General features: G+C 36.9%; 1 protein-coding gene across 3 annotated transcripts in view; it reads right to left on the bottom strand.

Annotated features, from left to right (window-relative positions):
• LOC128866284 (mitogen-activated protein kinase kinase kinase kinase 5) overlaps positions 1 to 26,021 on the bottom strand; it is an 85,118-nt gene that overhangs the window by 5,074 nt on the left and 54,023 nt on the right. Inside the window, exons 3-11 of one of the 3 annotated variants that reach the window (XM_054106883.1) lie at positions 25,576 to 25,874; positions 17,421 to 17,508; positions 16,946 to 17,009; positions 9,766 to 9,804; positions 3,585 to 4,710; positions 3,362 to 3,485; positions 2,939 to 3,292; positions 2,414 to 2,857; positions 2,125 to 2,346 (exon numbers count right to left, since the gene is read on the bottom strand). In XM_054106883.1, coding sequence (XP_053962858.1) covers positions 2,125 to 2,346; positions 2,414 to 2,857; positions 2,939 to 3,292; positions 3,362 to 3,485; positions 3,585 to 4,710; positions 9,766 to 9,804; positions 16,946 to 17,009; positions 17,421 to 17,508; positions 25,576 to 25,874 — 2,760 coding nt within the window. The remainder of the gene's footprint in view (positions 1 to 2,124; positions 2,347 to 2,413; positions 2,858 to 2,938; positions 3,293 to 3,361; positions 3,486 to 3,584; positions 4,711 to 9,765; positions 9,805 to 16,945; positions 17,010 to 17,420; positions 17,509 to 25,575; positions 25,875 to 26,021) is intronic. The other 2 variants (XM_054106885.1, XM_054106884.1) reach the window with 2 other exon arrangements.

Genomic DNA, 26,021 nt, shown 5'->3' on the forward strand with positions numbered 1-26,021 from the left:
GTTAGATAAAGTTCATTTTTTGTAGACTATTACAACATCAGGTATAGTTTGAAAAGAACAACGTCTACCGCTCTATCGAAGCCCCTACAGCCCCTGAAAAGAAGTGGAAAATGTCATTTTTTGTATAAATTTACGTAATTGCGGGTGATTAGTTTCTCTATTTGAATTTTTGTATAAGTCTTCTTGAGTATATAAGTAGAATAAATTATTCCCCTTTTAGCGCGCCCACTAACCACACTGTCTTAAAGAAGTTTTGTACAGCTCTTGGCCCGCCCTTTTTGGACGACTCAGAACTCACCGCAACTGAAGGTGACTGTACTACGAGTTCCACCCACTCCCTTCCCAACCAACCAACCAAAGATGAAAAATTATTTATTCGGGAGTGGCAAAGTCTGCTTTAGTGTCACATTGAGGCGTAACTGTACGAGAAGTGAGTGTTGCTCTTATAAACCCATCACGTCTCTCGTTCCCATACACTTTTGAGGACGCTTGAGTTACTAGTTTTACGCAACGCTCCACAGCTTGCGTATGGCATGGAATATTTGTTAAATCTATGGTTAATTTTGGTTTTTCTTTATCAGATACTCCAAAACGATCACTGGTTAAAGCCGTTGCTGGAAGTGATAAGCGCATCTGTGCATTTTTTGAACTTGCTGACTGAGAGGAAATAGAGCGTGGGGTCTGAAAATAGGGATTATTCTTATCATTGTCAACTTCCGGAGTTATCTCTGTTTCAGAATCAATGAGTTGGTCTGACTTAAGTGACGAGCTTTTCTCTGCAACTTTAATGTAAGCTTTTGAGTTTCTTTGGTATCTACTGTCCCAATCTTACCTTGCCAGAGATATCTTTGAGCATATAGAAATTTGATTTCTAATGGCGGTATCTTTCTATCTTTAGGGCATGTGCAGTTGATAGTTACCGGCCTGGGACAAATACACTTGTCAAAGCTTCTTTGACAAAAGCAATTGAGTGTCATCTCGTACTTGCAGGACGAAATGTCAAATAATGTACTTGAAGATTGTTTAATAAAATCATTGTACTTCTTTTGTTTCTCAGGTGTGTCTTTGTCCCTTGAATAAGATTTACGAAGAGTGTAGTATCGATCATGTAGATATTTGATCTTTTGTACAACTCTTGTGTGGGAAACTATTGGAAACGAAGCCTTGGAATAAAGGGACTCAGTCTGATGAGCTGCAGTATCTGCTATAACTGTGAAGCTTAACTTCTGACCAGAACTGGCAGCAGAAGAATCTACTGTCATTTTGTACCTCATTTCTTGCCAACATTGTATAATGTCGGTATTAGTGGGAAGGACCGATGACAGCAGTGGTTTAGGTGATTGATTAAAATGTTTGAAGCGATTTAATGTTAAGCAATTGTGTAAACTATGTAATTTAAAAGAACATCGAATAGAAATTCTTTTGACCAAACAGCGCTGTTCGACAAGAGTGAAAGCAGAACTGGTAATTACCAGAGAGTACTAGCTCTTCTGTGCACTTCGTTTATCGGTATGCCAGAATCAAAAGCAAAATAAAAAGAAAGACGATAGAATACAAGTAACCAAGTGGAAGACGATCTATAGCACAGAAGTGTTATAGTAGCCGTAAGCCGTTTCCACGCAAGCCTCATTTGGCATAGACTTCCTTAGTAGATTTGGTGTAAAATTGGTGAAAGTTGATCGCTCAGAACCACAGAAATGGACAGATTAGTAAATTAAAAATCTACTATTTAATGCTGAAAGTGCTATGTATAAAAAGTGAGCTCGATCTTTAATCATTTACAACTTCTACAAATTTTCGTAAATCAGCTAGATTAGGGATAAAATTTGTAAATTTTAAATGCAATGCGCGAACGGAAGATATTAACCGATTTGAAATTTCTTTTTTTCCTGAATTTGTATTGATATGTAGCAACTTTTCCCTGCTATTACGATATGATTTGAAAAAATTTACGTATTTCACTCCGGTCTACTATATATGTACCTCGAACCCAATCCATGTATTGTGCTTTAACCAACCACCTCTTCTTACCTAAGCAACTTAATATTGATTTTTACTACCGATTAAGCTCTGGTGAGAAGGCCACCATAAATCTGTATAATCTGACATAGTGGCCCGACTTACCTATGCTATCCACACTGAAATCGAAATTGAGTTGTGACACCATTTTCTTGTGTTGCTTCGGATTGCCTTGGAGCGTGACAACTTGTATGATGTTGCCATAGCAGACAAGTATCGCATCCTTTTCGATCTGATGCACTTTCACCACCTTCAGCAGATCGCGCCGCGGCACCATTGTTGCCATAGCATCAAAATCCAGATCGTCGGAATGGAACCAGCTTGCGCCTAGAGAGAAATAGTAACAACGTAAATATTGCAAATCCATTAATCAGCCTCAAAGTCTTGGTCTCACTGTTCATATTGATCAATTCCAGCTTGAGGCATCCGTTGAGCGCTTTTCGTACGCCCGTGCACACGATTGGATACTCCAGCTCTGGGGTAATGATCATCTCGAAAACGGGTGTGTGACCATTTAGAACGCAGCCATGCCCCCCGCCCAGTATGCTCGTTGCCGGCCATTCGCATTGTTTGAGCAGCATGAATTTGTTCAGCGGATCGTACCACTGCATGAGGAAGATGCCGCTAGGCGTAGCGCCGCACAAATATTTGTAGCCATTGTAGGGATTGCGTGTGACGCAGCACTGAGTGCAGCCTTTGGTGTCGGGAACTTTGGTGGTGAGCGCGAATTTGCGCGGTACCAGTCTTTCGGGTATTTTGTTCATGTGAAGCGAGAAGCGATGCGTTTGTTTGGAATGTAACGCGATCAGATCGTGTCGATACAACTGGCAGGATTTGCCTATAAAAAGGACATATTTAAAATATATTCGAAAAAAAACTCTCAGGCTCCTTTGATTATTTAGCTTTGATGCTCGCTTACCTGATAGACTCATAAGCACGTCCTTGATCACATACAGCCAGGTGGTGCGCCGCGGAAACAGCTGATCGATAACCGCATCGTGAAGCTCGTTCATGTTTAGATTGAAGATGCCTTCATCGGCGCCAATAAGCAGATGCTGATCCCGTGTCTCTGGATGTATCCACGAGGCGGTGCAGTGTATGCGTAGCGGACAACCGTTGAAGATCTTGGAGAAGCAGGCGCCCATGTGCACCTTGGGCGTCGGCGGTAGACCGTTAGAAATAGGGCGTGGCGGGGTGTGACGACGACGATGGGAACGTTTAGGAGGCACGGGAGGCGTATTATTCAGCAAATCCGGCTGCGCTTCTTTCTCCACTGCAAAATCAGATTGTACGGAAATGAATAGGTTTACATATGTATTAAATTTTATTTATTTTTTCTTACTTTCATCCTCTTGTGTGCCACCATCGCTGAGGCTACGAGTTCTCGAAGACTTTCCCATCTCATTCAGTAGGCCAATTAGTTGGTCCATTGAGCTATGGCGACGTGGTGAGTCCTCCAAACCATTCTGTGTTAAAGAAGAAAAAGTATGAAGTGTAAAACTTGTCTTCAACAGACGCTTGGTTGGACTATGCGCCACAATGTAAGGGTATTCACATACACACACCTGGTTACTTTCATGTCTATAATCACAATTTTTGTCGTTGCTGCCGCCAATCGCCTGAGTAGATGTGGGTGTGCATTCGCCAGAGGTCAATTCTGTCGAGGTGGACGTTGCCGATGACAATGCCGACGTCGCTGTTGCAGCAGTTGCGCCAATGGTTGTTGCCGAATCGGTAGCTGAAGTGTTGCTATTAAAATAATTGGTGCCATTATTACGCAGCAAATTTGTGAACAAATGCGACGTAGAAGCAGAGGAATGCATGAGTACATCACGAGCAAACGCAGACGTGGATGAAGAAGGTGATGGGGAGGCGCCAATGTCGCCGACACTACCACCAACATCACCAAAACCACCAGCACCACCAACACCACTAACGCCATTCCTATCAACACCTAACACACCACCTGTTATACCACCCCTGACACCGCCACCATTAGTACCACTAACAATACCATCTAAAACACCGTCACCACCACCACTGCCATCGCAACTAAAACTATCAAATGGATTATACGATGATGACGTTAATGATGTGTGTTGCGATTGTCCATTCATTGTCGTTGTTGTTGCAATTGTTGTTTCATTAGCCATGCTAGAGGAAGAAGCCGAGAGGCCGATGGCGCTAGTTGAGCGTGAATGCATATTGTTGCCAGCGTGGCTCCCATTGCTGTTGCTGCTACTGTTACTGTTGTTGGTGTAGTGCATGTAATGATGATGATGGCGGTGATAATGTGGCTGCTGTTGGTGTAGCTGTATCTGCTGATGCCGAGCGCCGCTTTCGTGATTGACATTATTGTCCACCGCATCAACTGAAGTTGTGCGTAAATTGGAAAAGCCAATACCTAATCCCAAGTAGGCGGACATAGAATGCCCCAAACCGACAGCTCCGCCGCCACCATTCACTGTTGTGGTTGCTGCTGATGAAGTCGCGGATGTCGTAGAGGAGCTGCTGATATCGTCTGGCGCTGATGGCGCCGAGGTTTCGTTGATACCGCCACCTCCATCTCCGCTTCCATTTCCACTTCCATCTCCACCTCCACCTCCATTGCCGTTGCCATTTCCCCCATTGAAAGAGCAGTGGCACTCGGTGCGAAGCAAATCTTTGGTATCGGTTAATGGCAGCGTGGCTCTGTAATTATGTGGTCAGTAGTCAGTAGTCAGCGATCAGCATACACGCGAATTGAAAAAAGTGATGAGCGGCGATTTGGTTTGAGCGGTGATACAAACACAAAATTGTGAAGAACATGAGAGTGAGAGCGAGGGAGAGAAAGAAAATAGAGAAAAGCGACAAATGAACGGCTATTATCATCGATAGCTTCGAGATCGGTATTGATTTTGTTAGCGCCTAAAAGAGTAGTACATATTTTTAGCTGTTTTTATTCTATTTTTTGGCTATAATGTTGTCGCTTATTTGCTGGAAACAGCAAACCATAACCAAACCAAATATTTTTTTTAGATAAGTATGCAAAAATGACCGTCAGCCTTTATGTTACGGTGAGTAAAAATTTTATGGGGTTATCTAATATATCTCATTGGATGCAAAGTTTTTTGTACTTTTACTTAAGGAGACAAAGAAACTTGGAAACTTTCATCGAATTCTTTGATTTTTTGGAGTTACGGCGTTCTTCCAGCAAACGAGCTTTATGCACTTGTTTATAAATATGAATTAAATGGAATGAGGCGAGTTTGATGAGGTGTGCTGAGGATGGGTGTCATTGTATGCATTTGTTTTACTAACAATTCACTTATTTATGGTGAACCTCTGTATTTTGTTGGTGTTGTTGTTTTTTTATTTGTTTTTAGTTCGGTTAGTGGGCAATGAAATTGTGGTAATGCACTCTACTAATTTAATTAATTGTATTTATTAGTACATTAATGAGCGCAAAATATTATATTAGTAATGTTATTCTTCTTGTTGTTGTTAATTAAAACTAGTTTATTAAACGAAATAACAACTTATTCAATTATTAAATTATGCTCCGACAACAATGCGAAATTATTAGCACACGTTAATTAAAAATATTATATAATTACGTAAGGAACAAACACACATAGACACAAATGTTGAGAGGACATGCGAAGGCTTTCAAACTATTCCGACGATGAATATTGTTGGTTGCTGTGTGGAGTTTGGTGATTTTGGTTGTGTCGTTTGGTTTTTACTGTACGGATTTTAGACTCCTCTTTTATTTGTTTTATCAATATGCAGATAAACTTATTTAATGAAAATATGTACATATGTATGTATTCCGGCAAAATTTAAAAAAAATTATGGAAAAACTAAACAAAGTCAAGCGTATGAAAATAAATTTTGATAAGCCCTTTGATATGTTGCCCAAAATTTAGATAGTCCGAGAAGTATACTAAGTTTCAAAAAATTTGAGATTTTTTTTAACATACTCGTACATATGCACACCGAAAGCATTATTTTCGAACAAAAATAATGGAAAAGTTTGCAAAAAATAGATTGACTTGCCATTTCAATTCCCAGAGGGAAATTAACAAACACTACATGAATATGTGTGTGTAGGTAAATGAGTGTGGTGAGTTAATAAGATTCCCCCCAGCACTCACATTGCTTTTATTTGCTATTTAATATTCTGATTGCACACATGGCACACAAATTTTCATATTTTACACATTGTTGCTTGTGGCGTAAAGTGCAATGAATAATAAAACAAGAATAAAAAACAAATAAATGTCATCTTGAAGTGAAAAAATTAGACGGAACGCTTTGATAAAAAAAATACAAGCGGTTGACATGCAAATTTTAAGTCAGACTGCAAAGCTTACACTTACATACACTTACACACATCTACATAGTGTGATAAATAATGCATACATATGCATGTGTAAATATATGTACGAGCACACACACATCCATACATACTGCTATTGTATATGTATGTATTTATATTCGTACACGCATGCATAGATATGAGCAAACAGGGCAGTCTGAGATATACAACAACAAAAATGCGATGGATCCAAATGAACATTATAACAATGATGGATGAGCCGAGATGATGAAGATACAAACAAACAAATAGACAAATAAAACAGCAATATACAAAATGGATCATAAAATATGTATTAAACATCGTAGTTTGGCGTGCGCTTGTGTGCCAATGCATACATACATAAATACATATATGAATAAACAACAGATAACTAAATTCACTAGATACTAAAAGAACAAAAACAATAAAAATATCGTATGCACAAAAAGCAAAGATGAGAAAGTTTGAAGGAGTGCGGGAAGTCAGAGCGCGTGGAATATTGGACCTCTGCGCTGGAGTAAGGAAAACTACAATATGCGTATGCATTCACGTACATCAATACATTTTTGCATATGTATGCATACGAGTATGTGTGAGTAACATACATATATATGGTATATATGTATGTATGTATACAAGTCCAAGTTGTAAAAGGTAAAGAAAAAATCCCTTCTGGTTGAAGTCATTTGAGCGGTAAAAGCGGGTTCTTCATGAGTAGAGAGGCGAGTGTGTTTTAGGTTTATAGCGCAACATTTACAACCCATGGACTGGCTCCCAGGTAGCCAACTCGTTTTGGGCCTAAATATAGAGTGTTTTTTAAGAGCTTGAGAACTTAAAATGATACTAAAAAACAGAAATATTATTGGAATGCATTTTTTCTTGTAATCGATTGTTAAGTTGCGCTGTCTTGTTGACACCAAATGTCGCCGATGTTTAGCTGATTGATTTTTGGAAACACAAATTCAGCCACCATGGCTCGATAGCGCTCGCCGTTCACCGTAATGGCAGATTCTTCTTCATTTCGAAAGAAATAAGGGCCGATGATGCCGCCAGTGCACTATGAACTTATGATTTATTAACACGTTCGCGGACGTGAATGCTATAGCATTCAGTTTTATAGTGATGCAAAATGACGCGAATGGTACAGCATTCAAATTTTAAAGCCAAGTTTTATTCATTTAATTTCATGTAACTTTAAGTTTTTGTAATTAATATACATTTCAAAGTAATGACCACTTGATTCATTAAGTACTTTCATATAACCGTTAAAATACGATGTTCTGACTACTCTTATAATATACATATGTATAATCAGATTTTGGATATATCCACTAGTTTCAAAAATAATTGCCTGTCTATTTTTGCAGCTCCCTGAAATTTTAAGTGTCCGCGAACGTGTTAAACTTTTTTTTGAAAGTAAATTTCCATAAGTGTTGTTCTGGCATTAAACGGTTCGTGACGATCTGTTAAACCTTACTGAATAGAAATGTCAACACAATTTGTTATGCACAGCTGTCAAACCATAATAATTCTGTAATGTGAAAGGGGTTTCTGTACAGCTCGTGGTGCTGGTAAAGCCTCCATGAAGACTTGAATGCCAACGAAGCGGATTGGGTATGGCACAGATTGAATTAAAGCGGGCATTGTGGGTTTGGTAAATATTATATTTACTATGTTAAATACTTTTTCCAACTACAAAAACAATTTCTATTGTGATCACGGCTATGTGCTGGTTTAATTCCATATCTATCTATGTAGTTTCCAAAATCGACATTGATGACTCCAAAACAGGCATTGGGTCTAGATTAGCGATACGCTAAAAGAATGAATAAAATAAGTCCTACTAAAAGATGTATAGGAGAAGTCGGGGAATATATCAGTCCAACTAAAATGTATACATACATGCATAAATACATACACACGATGCAGGCGCTGTCTATATTTTTATTATTCACTATGCAAAATATTTATTTGCATGCGGTGTTTTCTAATGTAAAAATTTAATGTAGTGAAAATTATGATACATATGTATGTACCCACGAGCGCACAATACACCATCAAAGTGAGGGATAAACAACTCCTGAACTATGAAAAAATTACTAAGTATTTACGTACATACGTGTGTATGTATGTATGTGCACAGTGAATTTCCTTGATTTTAGCGATGTGGGGAAACAATGCAAATGCGCGAAGAAATGCTTGCATGATACAAAAACAAGCTCACTATTTACATACATATGTATTTATTTTGGCTATAAAATGTATGCATACTTGGATAAATACTAGTACATAGAAACTAAAAATAGATAAAAATAAATAAATATAGATGGTATAATAAAAAATGATGGGTGATGGGTCAAAAGGGTAATCTTGAACCAATTTATGAACTATTGCTGAATTGATGATGCGTGCATGCTTGTACATATGTATGTCTGTATTGATGTGTATGTATGTTCGTGTGCTTTGTTCTGCATATGAATTTATGAAATGTGCGTGTCAGTTTTGTTGTATTCATAAACTAATTGAGCTTAATTTTGCGAAGAACCAAATCAAAATTGTGCATTTACAGAACTGGCTAAATTTATCTGTAATATACTGTTTAAACAAAATTTTAATCGTATTCCGGCTATGAACAAATAATACAAATCTTGAACATTAAAAACAATTACTCAATAAATATTTTACGCCTGTGGTAAAAAATTAGGAAGAATCTTCCGATACTTCTACTATACCTGATTATTAACACCTCACTGAGGATTTGATGAAATTGTGTAAAAAAATAAATAAATAACTGCGGAATAAATGCCGAAACGAAAACTAGTTGCATATCATACACCAAGATTATAAACTGTAATTTAATACTAAAGAAAAGAAAAGGCAGTAGTGGTTCAAAAAGTGTATAAGCTGTCGATCATAACCACAAAAATTAATGTGTGTCTGATTGCCAGAGTCAAGTTAGTCGTTATCATTCAGTGTACAATTTTGCGGCGGTTCTTCACTGATTGTGAACTTAAATAATTTTCTTAGATCCAATAACACTTTAAGCAATGGATTCTGAACAGTTCGTGCTGAGCTTTTCTAAAATACCAATCAATTAGCTGCATGTAATAATCAAATAATATTAAAAAAAGAAAGCGTTAAATAATGAAGAGATTAAATTGAATGAATTTGTACAATATGTTTTCTAGTCTATGGTCAAAGCTAAAAATTTTATTTCATCAATTATAAAAATTCACTATTGTGCATGAATATGAATTTTTGTAATAAGTAACCTTTCCGTTTTCTTTAGTTGTATTTATTTATTTTGCGTTTTGGAAGATGCTATGGCTACTTCGTTGGGTTTGTAAAAAATATGCATCACTTGTATACTCGTTTTAGTAGTAGTTGTTGTTGTAAGTATTTACCTTAGCTTTAGCTCCTCATCAATATACTGTAAGAGGCTCCTACAAATAACACAAACAAAATGCAAAAAATAACATAAACAGCATAAGAATGAGAATACTTCAAATACTATCAAAATTCAAATATTTTGCTGTATCAAAAATAATATGATTATAAAAAATCAAGAAAAAAATGTGCCAAACTATAAAATGAAGGGAGAAATTAAAACACAATGCAAAAATTTCTAAAAATGGTTATTAAGAAAATTAAAATTTTGTTAGTGCAGAGAAAGAAGAGAGTGTACTGGCGTAGAATTGATTCGAACAGTTTGGGAAATAGACAACTGGTTTCGAGGATTAAAAGTTATTCTCATGGAAAATTTAAAACAGGTATATTTTTAGAAATTAAGACAAAACTATTCTAAAAGACAGCGCAGTTAAAATAAATTTCTAGATTTAGATTATATGTATAATTATTATGTAAAATAACGAATATTTTTCGGCTAAAAAAATTAATTTTCATAGTAACACAAAACTCAAGTCCATAAATTTTTGTCAGTAGGCGTAGAGGGAGCATTCTCGTTTTATTAAATTTTTCAAATATAGGAAATTGAATTAAAATTAAATAAAAAAAAAATGAGTAAAACGACGAAAAGCAATACGAGTACAAATACTCATATAAGCAACCACAACTACAACGATTTAAATGCTAACAATGATATGTCGGATGAATTGAGCGCGTACAGCTCGGAGGAAGACGAGGTGACATCACGAAAATCGCTAAAAATACAGCCAACTGATGCTGCGGATTACGAGGATGGAGGCGGAATGTAAAAATGTAAATTAATTTGTGTGCAAGTAAATTACAAGTGATATTTTCATATTTGAGCCGTAAGCCTTGGCAGCTAGTGCTCTTTTTTTTTTTTTTTTTTTTTTTTTTTTTTTTTTTTATTGTAAAATAATAATTTATTCATATATTAAATTAATTAATTAAATTTCAAAACTGAGAAAAGGCTAGTTTTCGGAAAACAAACAAAAAAGAAAAACCAAACAGAGCCAAATCTCGCATTCGTTCATTGGTTTGAGAATTTTCATTAGCTCAGAACTTAGCCAAATCTAACAATTCGCATTGGACGCACGCTGTGACGCTACAGGGGAACTCAGGCGAAACTGCTACAGTGACAAAATAACATTGGTGTTCCTCCTATTAAAGTGGAATATTGAGTTTCAATGCAAAAAAGTGTTTGCAGAAAAGCACGTATAAGTGAAAATAAATAAGTTTTTTTGTGCATTTTTCTACACATTTATTCAATACGTGTGGGAGTTTGAGTATTGTCTTTATTGCCGAATTATTGACAGCTGCTGAGCTGAAGGTGGGAGTGCGGGTGAAAATGTACACGATATTTGTAAATATATAAGTTTGTATGTGTCTGGGAATGTTTCGCCTGTACTGAGAATGAAACAGTACAATGGCGCAGGTACAGAAAAAGTTCGAAGTGGTTTTGGAAGCTATTTGAAATCCGAGGCATGAAGAGCTTTCAATAACATGAATAAAATGTGAGAAGTCTATAAATTTATTTCAATTAAGTTCCAATAAAATATGCAATTTATTTGTTTTTAAATGGGCATTTGCTTCTCCCAGCCTGTCAAATATAGATGATTTTCAGCTCAGTTAAAATAGTTGAAAAAATATTTTATTGAACTTTAAAAAAACAAACAATTATTTGACTTCGGCGGTGTTTGCTTTTAGAGCAAAAAATTGTGAACTCAAAGAGCTAAATTAAGCGGTATTTAATAAAACGCACTATTAAGTCGCTGCTATTCTTGATTTGAAGTTTTAATAACGCCTTGGGGGCTTGACTGGTAGAAAATGCTAAGTAAATTATAGCTGATTTTTTCCAAAGTTTACAGCATCCGTTATGTTACTTTTATTTTTCATTTCATTTTTTTCCAACTGTCTGTTGGCATTTGATTGTATGTGTATGCTGCATGAAGCTTATTTCTCCCGTGTGTGTGTGGACTGGCGTGTGCCCCATGGAGGCCTACACATTTATAAATAAATCTTCGATAAGAATATTGAAAAATAATTTTGTGGCTCAATTCTTTTTAATTTGTTTGAAATATATTTTCGGGAATGTTTATTTTGGTGAAAAGCGTAAATCAAATAACTAAAGAAATTATGATTTTGCCATAAGTCTTTCATAAATTTGACAGCAACAAAGATAACGTAATCAATTGCTTTGCCAAGCAAAACAGTAAAGTTTTACATTAAAACCAAATAAGTATTTTCGTTTATTAAATTCGTTTTACACTATTTAATTAAATTTGATTCAAAACTGAAAATAAATGCATACATATACGCGTATATAACTTATATTTCATAGCAAAAACTGCCCAATTTACCAGACAGCATGTAAAACAAAAAGAAAATGAGAGTGATCCAAATAAATTTAAATCACTGCAGGGAAGCGCAATATTGTGAACAATACAACAGGCCAGACGCTGGAATGTGGGTTTCGGATGCAACAAGGAAGGCAGCCATATGGGTTCTAGGAGATAAGACTATCCAAGAGGGGCAACTTGCAGACAAAACCAGTTACACTAGAGCAAAAATTTCTGGTGTACATATATACCTATAGCTGTTATATACCGCCGAGCCTACCTCAAGCAGCATTTGAAAAGATTCTTGACGAACTGGTTAGAGAAGCCCTGACAACAACGCCAAACTTAATAGCTGGAGACTTCAATGCATGGGCCTTAGAATGGGAAAGTAAGTATACAAACCAACGAGGGAAAGCACTGCTCAAAGCCTTCTCCTTACTTGACGTTGTTTTATTAAATACTGGAAGAAAGAACACTTTCGAGAAGAATGGTCGTGGCTCCGTTATTGGCATAGCTTTTATAAGCCGATCTCTAGTTTTAAGGACGAAATGGCAGATTTGCGACATTTATACCCACAGCGACCACTTGGCCATAATGATCGAAATAATGCAGCCGAAACAAAGTAAAGGAAAGAACAAGCCTGCTAAAAAAGCCCAGACAAAAGGGTGGAAGATCGAAACCATGGACGAAGAGATTTTTAAGCTTACGCTAAACGCTCATCCAACTAACATAAACGACGCGAATGAGCAAGCCCAACTACTGGTAACACGCCTGACCAAAGCCTGTGATGCTGCAATGATCAGGAAAAAACACACTCACATACGGAAACCGGCATACTGGTGGAACAGCGATATAGCGGAACTCAGAGGCGCTTGCCACAAAGCTAGACGTCAATACCAAAGAAGCAGAGGAACAAGTGAGAAAGAAAGGCTGCGGGAAATCTTCAAAATGAAACGCAAGGGCCTCAAAAATGCGATTAAAAAAGCAAGGCCTCCTGCTTCAAAGAACTTTGTGCCAAAGCTGATGAAAATCCGTGGGCGTATAAGTTGGTGATGTCTAAGATTAGTGGTTGTAAAGGACAAGCGCCGACTTGTCCTGTTATCTTAAAAAAGGTTGTGGAAACCCTTTTTCCAAGACAAGAAGATGAGCAAAAATACCGACTACCAGCAGACGCATCATTTAGTACAGATATACCTACTGTCACGGAAACAGAGGTAAATACAGCCTTGGGTCGTTTTGGAAACACTAAAGCTCCAGGACTAGATGGAATACCTAACGGAGCTCTTAAACTCGCACTGAAAGAAGATGCAAAACCCTTCACGGAGACATATCAAAAGTGTTTTCGAGATGGTGTCTTCCCAAAAATTTGGAAACAGCAACGACTTGTCCTTTTGCCGAAACCTAATAAGACGCCGGGTCAACCAAGCTCGTATCGACCCCTCTGTATGATTGATACGATGGGCAAAATTTTAGAACGGCTTATTGCTGACCGTTTGGAGCAGCACCTTATTGAAAAAGAAGGCTTGTCCGACAACCAATATGGTTTCCACAGGGGGCGCTCGACCATCGACGCAATAAAAAAGCTGACATCAATAGCGGAAAATGTCATTGAAGGAACCAGATGGATGCATGGTACCAAGGAGTATTGCGCCGTCATAACATTGGACATAAAAAATGCATTTAACTCTGCATGCTCTCAACACCCAACCGTACCTGAAATATTTGGGAGTCATGATTGATGCACGCTTAAACTTCAAAGTGCACATCGAAAAAGCTTGTGAGAAGGCGGCACGGGCGCTATCTCGAATAATGGCTAACATAGGCGGGCCAAGCCAGAACAGAAGGCTACTACTGGCAAAAGTTACCCAATCCATTGTAATGTATGCTGCACCGGTATGGGGGCAAGCGCTAAAATACGAAACATACGGCAAGAGTACAAAATCTCTGTTTCGACTGAGCGCTATTAGAGTTGCAAGCGCTTTTCGCACTGTATCTCATTAATTTATTGGGGTAATCTCTGGCATAATACCCCCAGATATAATGGCTCTGGAAAGTAAGAGAATATATGACAAAAGTCGAAGCCTTGACAGGTCGTTAATAGCTGAGGAGCGCAAAGAAATCAGATACGAGAGTCTATCTAAATGGCAAAGACGCTGGGATATAACAACCAAAGGGAGATGGGCACACCGACTCATTAGTGATGTGCAGGCATGGGTTGATAGAAAACACGGTAATGTCGACTTTTATGACACAATTTCTGACAGGACATGGTTGTTTTAGAGAGTACCTCCATAAATATGGCCATGATGATGGAGTTATATGCTCATTTTGTGTTAAGGCTAATGAAAATGCGGAGCATATTTTCTTTCACTGCCAAAGATATAGTAAAGAACGAGAGTTGTTGGAGAACCCAGTAGCAGAAAAAATACCACCGGACAATGTTGCTCCACATATGCTACAATCTAAAGAAGTATGGGATGGTATCAAAAATTTGTCAGCGTTCGTACTCAATGATTTGAGACAAATGGAGAGAAGGCGAAAAAGCGAAAGCATAACAATAGCTGAAATTCCATAGTAGTAGATGTAGTACCTTTTCCTGTAGTAGTAACTTTTCCTGCAGTAGTAGATTTAGTAACTTATGGTTGTGCTGTAGGACCACTTGCTAGATAAATTTATTTGGATCCAGGTAAACTGACGATACTTACGTTTCTGTGGTATGGACAGAGACATGGTGGATGGGGGAGTACTGTTATGACAGGGGTGGCTCTCTCATCAGATGACCTAAACAGTGGGTGGCAACAAGCAGATGCTACTTTCGACGTATTGCATCAGGACAATAACGGACATTGAGCTTAGTGCTCAAACAGCCTCCCGACGAATACTTAACGGTGGTACCGGGGGGATCGGTACTTTGACGGTAGGAGGTTTAGTTCGGGTTAAAGTCCCACACTGACGGAGTTAGGCTTTCGATGCTTCCTCCTCGTAAAAAAAAAATCTTATATTTCATAAGAAATGAACGATCGAAAACAAATTGGTCGCAATTTATGAAATTAGAGTGGCTTTTCAAAACACAAAATTTTTTTATAACCAAAACCCATATACGACATTAGTGTAATCGCGTTTCACAATTTACCAAGCACGAAACTAAATAAAAAAGAATAAGCCATAGATAAACGCGAAACAGCCAACTGAATTAGCAAATTGCATGAAGGAAAAACTTTTTCAAACTTTCATTCAACACGCTGCCAACGGTTGGAAAGCAGCGCAGCACAGTTTATAATAACCACAGTGGAACATTAGGGCTAAACATGCAAGAACAGTATTGCAAAAAATGGAAAATAGAATGACAAAAAGCAAAAACACGAAAATAGGAAAACAGTAAAAGCATAAATTGAAAATAACCAACCCAAACAACGTTAAAATCGCAGCGAGTTGCAGCCATGCAGCACTTTTTTTGCGCACATAACATACACATACACGCTTGCGTTTAGCATAAACATACACATGTAGGTATGTATATATATATGTACATATATATATTCACATAAAGGTCGGTGGCAGCAACAATCAATTTGCAAAACGGAAACATAACTTTGGCTGGGAGGTGGACGACTGGAGCGGAAAATAGTTTAATTTTTCTACTTTTTTTGTGGTTCAATTCTCCCATCCATGTCGCAAAGCTCACGCCAACAAATTTTCCTTGTGACAGCGGCAATTCGATTGCATATTGACAGATTTTTTGTTAATGTGCGTGACAGTGTCGAAAAAATGAACCGGAAACAAATTAAGTACAAAAATTGCAGTCATAGCAGCAAAGTATGTGTGAAACTAAAATAGCACGCGGGCAAAAACTCAGCGTAAAGCAAAAAACTCGCAGGGAAAATTTTAAAAATTAGAACTCCAAAAATTGTATCAAATTTGTTATGCTGTATAACACACTTTGAGCATTTGTGAGTGTGCATGTCTATGTGTGTGTGAGTATGAGCCAACCTTAAGGACATGTTCATAATCAAAGTACCGCTAAGGTTTTGACGACGCGCGGCCGCTAAAGGACTAAAGAAAAAGAAACGAAAAAGTTGGGAGAAAATTTAATATAAAAAATTATTTTAATTAAATAATGATTAAAGTGAGAAAGTAAAACTAAAGCGAAGAGGAAATTGAGAAGAAAAATTAGAATTTTTACCAGCAGAAAGTAAAAGTGAAGAGCTAAGCTTTCATTGTAATCAAAGAGAAGTGTGTTGTTGCGAAATTATGCAGAATATGACATTTTGAAAAATGAGCGTTCGTGTTTGAGTTTATGTGTATATATAATGCATGAATTGAAAATTTAGCAAGTACTTGTGTGTGTGCATGGATTAAAAAAATGCATGTGGATATGTTTGTGCAGGAGTGGCAGTGCGAGAAATTTTCTTTTTTCTTATTTTTATGATAATGTAGGCGTATGTTGTGTCAAACTCAGGATAATATAAAGAGAAAATAATGAATAAATAAAAATAGCTAAAGTTAAGAATTTTCTTCTTTTTTTTGAGGTATTCTGGTGCTGTTGCTGCTTTTGCGTTCAATACACGACATATTATATTAAACAAGTGTGTATGTAGACAACCAGGAAATTGAAGTATACTATCAGGCGCTGCACAGACACGTTTCACATAAGCATAGGAACGTACATAGATATAGTTTAACAGAGAAAAGCATTTTCGGCAAATTGAAATATACACATACATATACATATTAAAGAAGATACATTTACATATATAAATCTCTAGCATATAAATACGTCAATTTCCATATGTAAGAGCTGCAATGAAACAAATGTACATACATGTCACTTGGCAACGTCTCGGGACTAGATGAGCGATCATTCCATTGCGAATTCGTCGTCACGCCTGCAATAAAAATGTGATACTACTGAGGTTACCATTACAAAAGCGTTAAGTTAAGTTTCTGTTTGCGAAAATCGAATCCTTCACATAAAATCGCTTTAGTGCTGATTTTAAATGCAATAAAAAGACAAGTCGCCGTAAAATAGCATTTAAAGTGGAAATAATGATAAATAAAAATTGCAAATCGTATGAAAAAGATGTTCAACTATAATTGAATTGGGCATGGACCACAAAAATGCAGTGACCGCTTCCCTTTGGGAAAACAAAGTGCAGCCACCGATTTTTGTGCTACATCGCAATGTAAATATGTATCTAAAAATATGCATTTATTTACTTACACGCACTTAATTCTTAATACATACTTATGCTTGGAGTAGATGTTCATACGATTGAGATTAGCAGTGAAACACTTACCTGTTTTCAAAGTGTGATTTTGCGGTGAAATACCATTTGGCCTTGATGTCATTTTACTTGCTATTCGTTGTGGTACGCTGGCGACAGTCTATTTTGGAATTTTATTTGTTTATTTGAAGTGGTTGTCGTTTTTTTGTTGTTGTTGTTTGCAAATAATTATGGCCAGCACGTTTGTCACATTGTAGACGGCGTCGTCATTGGAGCATGACAAAATTCATGGAGCGCAGCATACAAGAAGGGTAGAAGAGACGAAAACCAAAAAAAAAACAAATTTTATTTCAAGGAGCGATTCTGTTTCGCCATGCGACTACAGGTCAAACAAATTACAAGTGTATTAAATTAAAAAAAAAAAAAGATACTGGTAGTAATCAGAAGCAAGTTGAATTTTTCTAATTAAAAGAAAACATTGCACAAATGAAGGAGCAAAAAATAAAAACTAAGGATCATTTTGATACATTTTCCCAACAGAGTTAATTGGAAGAGGAATCTTTTTTCGTTAATTATATTTTCATATAACGCTTTCTAGTATTTGCTTTTTTTTATTATTTTTACACCTTGCTAAACGAGTTCCTTACATAATTAAAAAAATCTGCATACACTAAGGTTGCAAACACAGTGCACACTGAGACGAAGACGAAGCTGAAGACGAAAAACAGTGCAGAAAAAATCCTATGAATTCGCTCGCTCGTACGCACATATTTTTGGCGTTTTATTCAGCACATATAATTGGCGTTTTATTAAAATTAGCCCAATTTTTAATAATAAGTGGCTCAATTTTAATTAGAATATAATCAAATGTGCTAATTGCCATTCTGGTATATTCCACAAGTTTCTTTTCATCGTGGCGCAGCTCATCATACAAATGATGAAATTTACCAAATGCTTCTCTTCCCAAATTTATAGGGTGTACTTTTTTATTTACTTTTATACGTTTTAATTTAAAATATAAGCTTTACTCAATCAGCCGGTCATCATCTGATGAGGAATCCATTGCGTCTCCGTCTTGCACTGTGCAACCTATTCAGCTTCGTCTTCATCTTCGTCTCAGCGTGCACTGTGTTTGCAGCCTAAGGGGTAAACGATTTTGATCAGTCATTGCGCACGTCTCTCAGATTTTCGGGCCACTGAGCAGAGAAGTATTTGTGAGACCCATTCGCATACCAACTTACAATAGATTATAAATAAAAATTAAGGATATATAACAACAATGTACATCGGTTAGTAAAAAGAATATGTCACTGCCTTAGTCCTTGAAAAAAATGTGTTGGATGTGAAATGAGGTAAGTTAGGAGTTTCTGGAATTGTTGCTAAAAGCAAGATTTTTCAGCCTCGCATTCCGAAATTGCTTCTACTAACGGAATCCAGCTCTGAACCTTTGATTTCATAGTCGCAATGTTCAGCTTATTTGACGATCCAAATTATCGTGGTTTAAAATATTGGTAGCTTGCAGCGTCACATTCTGGGGTGAGTAGTTAAATTACGCTGTGTGAAAAAAGCTATAAAAAACATACCCATAACTAGTGACTGAAGCTCAGAATATTAAGTGAAGTGTGCGCTGATATTTCACTCTGTTTTTTAATCCGAGCGAGGGAAAAATTCCAAAATCTAACATCGACTAAGCATTTACCGTATGAAAAATCTTAAGTTAGACTGCAGAAACCATCATCTACAAATATCATAATTAGGTAAGCTTTCAAAACATTTCTGCATCAAGAAATGGAGTTGCTTACCCTTATTTGGCTATGCTTAAAATTGGAGTTTCCAAATAGTGTAAACTGTTACATATAGCGATATCGACGCTAAATTTCAAACATATTTCACTTATGTTTCAATTAATATTTTTATTGTTTTTTTATACTAATCACTCCCTAGATCGTCCTTAAAATATTGGAGAGACATTTTTTTACAAACAGTCTGGAAGCCTGTACCTCCTCTGCTTTGAAAAGTGCAAGTAAAGAGAAGTTGACTGCCCTTGAGTCAGTCAATTGATACCAGTTTGTATGGTAGCGTTTGACAAACATTTTTAGTTTAGCCCAAAAAAAAAAAAGAGGTTGTCTGTGAAGTCGGTTTACTGACGATAGTTTAACGTGGTAACGTCTAAGAAAATACTGATTGAATGGTTGCATTTTTCAAAAGAAAATTTTAATTTTGTTTGATAAATATTTTGTATGGATATAGATAATGAGTTAACATTAACATAACATAATAAACTTTAACATAACATAACATAACATAACATAACATAACATATCATAAAGCATTCACCAACAGCTTTCATTTGATACCCATATTATACATACACGCCCGAAGGTTACCAGGGTCCACGTTTTGACCTATATCTCGAGACCCTATCTACCAATAGGTATTCAAACTATACGGAAATCATCTTCAATACCTACTTAACAATGTGTGTAAGTTTGGTTTAATTCGGTTCAAAGACACGGCGGGTCCACGTTTTGGCATATATTTCCAGACCCTAGTCATCAATAGGTATGAAAATTACCCCGTATTAAAGCACTTATCAACAGCTTTCATTTGATATCCATATTGTACAAACACATTCTAGGGTCCACGTTTTGGTCTCTATCTCGAGACCCTAGTCACGGAGCGGATGGAAATACTCTGAACTAAAGCATTCACCAAGCGCTTCCATTTGATACCCATATTGTACATACACATCCGAAGGTTACCCGGGTCCACGTTTTGACCTATATCTCGAGACCCTATCTACCAATAGGTATCCAAACTATACGGAAACCATCTTCAATACCTCCTTAACAATGTGTGTAAGTTTGGTTTAATTCGGTGCAAAGACACGGCGGGTCCACGTTTTGGCATATATTTCCAGACCCTAGTCATCAATAGGTATGAAAATTTCCCCGTATTAAAGCACTTATCAACAGCTTTCATTTGATACCCATATTGTATATTACATACACAACCAAAGGTTACCCGGGTCCACGTTTTGACCTATATCTCGAGACCCAAGTCACGGAGCGGCTTGAAAAATACTCTGTACTAAAGCATTCACCAACAGCTTCAATTTGATATCCATATTGCACAAACACATTCTAGGGTCCACGTTTTGGTCTCTATCTCGAGACCCTAGTCACGGAGCGGCATGAAAAATACTCTGGACTAAAGCATTCACCAACAGCTTCCATTTGATACCCATATTGTACATACACATCCGAAGGTTACCTGGGTCCACGTTTTGACCTATATCTCGAGCCCTATTTCCAAAATAAAATATAATCCATGTTACTCGTGGATGATGTAGTTTCGAATGGTGAAAGAATTTTTAAAATCGGTCCAGTAGTTTTTGAGCCTATTCATTACAAACAAACAAAGTTTTCCTCTTTATAATATTAGTATAGACAACATATCTTATAAGGTATATGGTAAATATTACCATACATTTTTTCCTTCATATATAATAAAAAAATTAATAATAATAACATTAAAACAACAGGTATTATTAACAAACTTGGTTTTATTTTAAATTCTTCAAGTGAATCAAATTAATAATAATCAATAAGAAGACATATGCACATACAAATACATGAATTTATATATATACATATGCGCATATACATACATATATACGCTCACTTAAGTAGGAGAGAGCAAGATGTCGAACGTTGCCGTTCGTTTGCTTTGTTTGCTTTGTCGTTCGTTCCGCGCTTTCGCTTGCAGTTCATTCAATGCAATGAGCAAGGTAACTACATATGAGCAAGGTAACACTAATGAGCAAGGTAACACTAAAGAGCAAGGTAACACTAATGAGCATGGTAACTACACATGAGCAAGGTAACACTAAAGAGCAAGGTAACTACACATGAGCAAGGTAACGACACATTTTTTCGTGCGTGCAGCCTGTTAAATCGAATTATAAGACGTTATCACGTCAAAAAACTAATTGTCCGCAATTTAAAAGTCTTCATCAATTGAATAAAGTCAATGAAAATGTAAGCCATTTTTGAAACTGTTGCATACTTGCACAACACCTGGCCTAAAATGGCACAGTCAGTGATTTGCAGTGGGAAATTGCCCTGGAAATTGGATAGAATTCCTTACAATAAATAAAGCAATCAATAAAAGCTCTTAGAATTTCCCTAATGAAAGGAAATACGAAAATACAGTCAAATTTTCGTTTATACTAATTGATAAAAGAGCCCAATAACTAGCCGAATATTTATGCTGAGTAAAATAGTACCTACACATCTGCACATGTGTGTACGTACGTAAAGGTCAGTTAGTCGGAATAGAAACTGTATGAAATTCTCAAAGTAATATACATATGTATATATTTTATTTATACGTTCAAATATTCAATTATTAATTTTAATATGATAAACATGTCGAGAATTTCACAAATGATCAAACTCAAATCGAACTATACACATATGCACATTTGATTACTATGTGTGAGAGCACAAAAGAACTTTAGGTCGAAGTGCAGACCTCCAATTATTAATTCCAGGGAGAAATAGTTACAATTTATATTACAAACCTTCTCTCTACTTTGTTTGGATGGCTGAAGCAGTTTACTGACAATTCTGATCAAAAAAGTCCATAGAAGCATAGCTTTGAAATGAATTTTAGCTTCCTTATTTGTAATTTAATTATTTTTTTTTTTTTTTGTTTTTTGGTTGTCATTTAACCTACCTAATTTTTTTGGAAGAAAATATATGTGGAGTGCTTTTACTTAGGGAGTCAGAGTAAAAGGAAACATTTTCAGCTGATTATATCGAATTTTTTGAGTTATACTGTTCTTCCAGCGAACGAGCGAAATGTTTCTATATAAAAAAATTCGCTTTTTATAGAAAAGAATACGAAATGGCGCAGCTTCATGCAACGAAGCATTCACTTGAATTTCACCAAATTTTTGCGGCAAACAGTTGAATTTAGCGAAATGGTTACGTAACTAATAGGACTATCAATAAGTTCGTGCGGTTTTACAACAGATGGCGTAACTTGATTATTATTCCATCGATCCACATTTCCAAACATTCATTGGAGAGCTACTGTCGTAAGGCACAAACGTCAGTATAAGTTTTTTATTTGAAGCGTAAACAACAATATTTTTACCACACTTGAAAATGTCGAATTTCGTGCCAAATAATGTGTTTTTGCGGGGAATTCTTCTTCATTATTTTAATATGAAGAAAAAAGCAGCCGAAAGTCATCGTATCTTGGTGGAAGTTTATGGTGAGCATGCTCTATCTGAGCGAACGTGCCAGAAGTGGTTTGCACGCTTTAAAAGTGGTGATTTTGGCTTGGAAGACGAAGAACGCGAGGGTGCGCCGCCAAAGTTCATGGATACCGAATTGGAGGAATTGCTCGATCAAGATCCGGCTCAAACGCAAGAAGAGGTTGCAAAAACTTTGGGAGTTGATCAATCAACCATTTCCAAACGTTTAAAAGCCATGGGAATGATCCGAAAGGTAGGCCATTGGGTGCCGTATGAATTGAAGCCAAGAGACGTTGAACGCCGTTTTATGGCATGCGAACAACTGCTTCAACGGCACAAAAGAAAGGGTTTTTTGCATCGAATTGTGACTGGCGATGAAAAGTGGGTCCATTACGATAATCCAAAACGTCGGGCAACGTATGGATACCCTGGCCATGCTTCAACATCGACGTCGGCGCAGAATATTCATGGCCTGAAGGTTATGCTGTGTATCTGGTGGGACCAGCTGGGTGTTGTGTATTATGAGCTACTGAAACCGAATGAAACGATTACGGGGGATGTCTACCGACGACAATTGATGCGTTTGAGCCGAGCACTGCGAGAAAAACGGCCGCAATACGCCGATAGACACGACAAAGTTATTTTGCAACATGACAATGCTCGGCCACATGTTGCACAAGTGGTCAAAACATACTTAGAAACGCTCAAATGGGATGTCCTACCCCACCCGCCGTATAGTCCAGACCTTGCGCCATCCGATTACTATCTCTTCCGATCGATGCAACATGGCCTGGCTGACCAGCACTTCCGTAATTACGATGAAGTCAAAAAATGGATCGATTCGTGGATTGCGGCAAAACCGACCGAATTTTTCACAAAGGGAATCCGTGAATTGCCAGAAAGATGGGAAAAAGTAGTAGTAAGCGATGGACAATATTTTGAATATTAAATTTGTAACCATTTTACGTCAATAAAGTTTCAAATTTCGAAAAAAAACCGCACGAACTTATTGATAGTCCTATTAAAATAATAATTTTACGCCGTAGTCACCACCAACAAATCCCGAACAGCTCTTGGTTTTTAGGGCATCTTGAAATTTTAATTTTCCTCCAACCCAGTTTGCGGCATAATCAATTTAATCCTCAGCGAAATACTTGTGCTTATTTGTTAGTATGAACACTTCATACACACACAGACAAATGCCATTGTGTGCGTTCACAAGTGTGCGCTTTTACTCGGCCTCAACATGCACATAAATCTAAAATGTTTACCTAACAATCAATAAATCTACATAATTGAATGTAGAAATCCTCCCCTTAGTATAACAATAACCTATGTGCTCAAAGGCTATTATTTTTTTATTGAATTTTTGGATTCTCCATCGTCGATTTTATATGTGGTCAAAATTTTGTCAAATTCTAGTTCCACAAAGTGGGTCAAAACGTCAGTCAAAAAATAATAAATATTTACAGACATAACGAGATTTGAGTGAGAGCTACTTTCGACAAAAAGTTTGAAATTCATTTTCTCAAAACATCAAAAAATTTATAGGCTATTTTAATACTAAGGGGACGAAATGACAAGAACAAAGTGATAATAACTTAATAGGGTTTGAGTGAATTCAAAAACTCCTAGACATACATATGTACTTGCAATACATACATATTTTGCAAATGTTAAGCAGCTTTTCAGGGCAAAATTCAATTCAAAAAGTCATTTAACAAATGCGGAACATTGCCATGGGCGCTCGCCTGACGCAGGCAGCAAACGAGCCGTCGTGACTAAGTGGCGCGAGTGTGTATTGGTATCTAAACGCAGAACACTAGTAATATTGGTTAAATAAAGTACTCGAGGATTACTAAAATTACGATTGACAGCTTATATAACTTTGAAAATATATAAAAAACACACGTGTGCATGTGTTTGAGCAGAATTTTGCTCGCCAAAAAAAGGATAAAAAGGAAGATCTATGTTGGCTAACAAAGGTGTATCGATTCGGGGAAATCTATGCAGTAAACTTCCCACTAACAAGCCACATTTATCTTCTTCAAGCCATGAAGAAAAGCTCATCAAAATCTATCTGCCTCTCGGAGGCGGCATAAAACTGTAGGTTCCTCCATTTGTGGAAAACAAGAGGAGCTTAGCCAGGCACGCAAAAAGAGTGCTTGTATATGTTATGTATGATGTGCAATTGGCAAATTTAAAGAGCTTAAATTAAAGTAGGCCGGCAAAAACAGTTGAGTCATTCGCATAAGTTTGATAGCGCATGGGGACATACACTTGCATATACATATGTACGTCCACATCTTCAAGTAAGCATTTGCTTACATGTCAGGGACGAAGGTTGAAGACTTTACACGGTACTCAAGCTGCTCAAGCACAAGTTACTATAAACGAGTCTTAAAAAAATATTCTTCGTGCATTGTTAGGCCAATGCCCTGTTCCATCTTTAGTTAATTCTGCGCGTCAGCACTGATAAGTTTTCTCTAATTACTAATAGTTAAATATAACACGGCGGAAGGGACGGCTTTCGATTTAACTCATCCAGCACATGGCACCATGGATCTATCTCTTTTTGCTTCAGAGTGTCGTCGATGTCTTACTGACTTGAAAGATTGTTATACTAAACGAGAGCAATATTCAATCATAATTTGAACTCTTTTGAAATCGATCAAGCCCGATTCTTTTTCGGAGATTACCTCAGGAGAACAGAATATCTGCCCATTGGAGTAAATTCTTTCTAATTTTCAGACAAGGTTATGAAAATTTCAATTAAAAAAATTCAGATCTTATACTACTTTCCTTTCAAGACTATGGTATATGTTTGACGTATTGGCGTACTCATATAAGAAGCAAGAAGCATGCGTAAATTCTGTGAGCTGATATGTATTCTTGCTTATCGTATTGAAATGACTATCAGTAGCATGTTACAATATTACGGAATACTTCAAATTCACTTACCTCCTCCTCTCCATCCAAATAGTAGTAGAATTGCTGATTTGGACTTAAGAATTTTTGCAGCAACTCCTTGGCCACACGCACCGACATCTCGCCCTGCACAAACGGATGCTTCAGCAGACACTCGGCGGTGGGACGCTTCTTAGGATTCTTCGTTAGTGCCGTCTTCACAAAATTATGAAAGGTGGGACTCCATTTCTCTTTGTTGTTTAATGTGGGCGGTTTGAAACCACTTTTTGACATTAGGAACAACGCACGCATCGGATGCAAGTCGAACATTGGCGGTTGGAGTTCAGCAAGTTCTGGAATTGAGAAGAATAATACCAATGAATAGTATATACAGCAATGGTCAATTTCCCTTGTTGACTTTTTTATATGAAAGAAAATGCGCAACAATAGCAATAATGTAATTGTCAGAACTCATAGGGACTTTTAAGCCACTTAAAATT

This window comes from Anastrepha ludens, chromosome 6 (genome assembly GCF_028408465.1).
Source record: "Anastrepha ludens isolate Willacy chromosome 6, idAnaLude1.1, whole genome shotgun sequence".
NCBI lineage: Eukaryota > Metazoa > Arthropoda > Insecta > Diptera > Tephritidae > Anastrepha > Anastrepha ludens.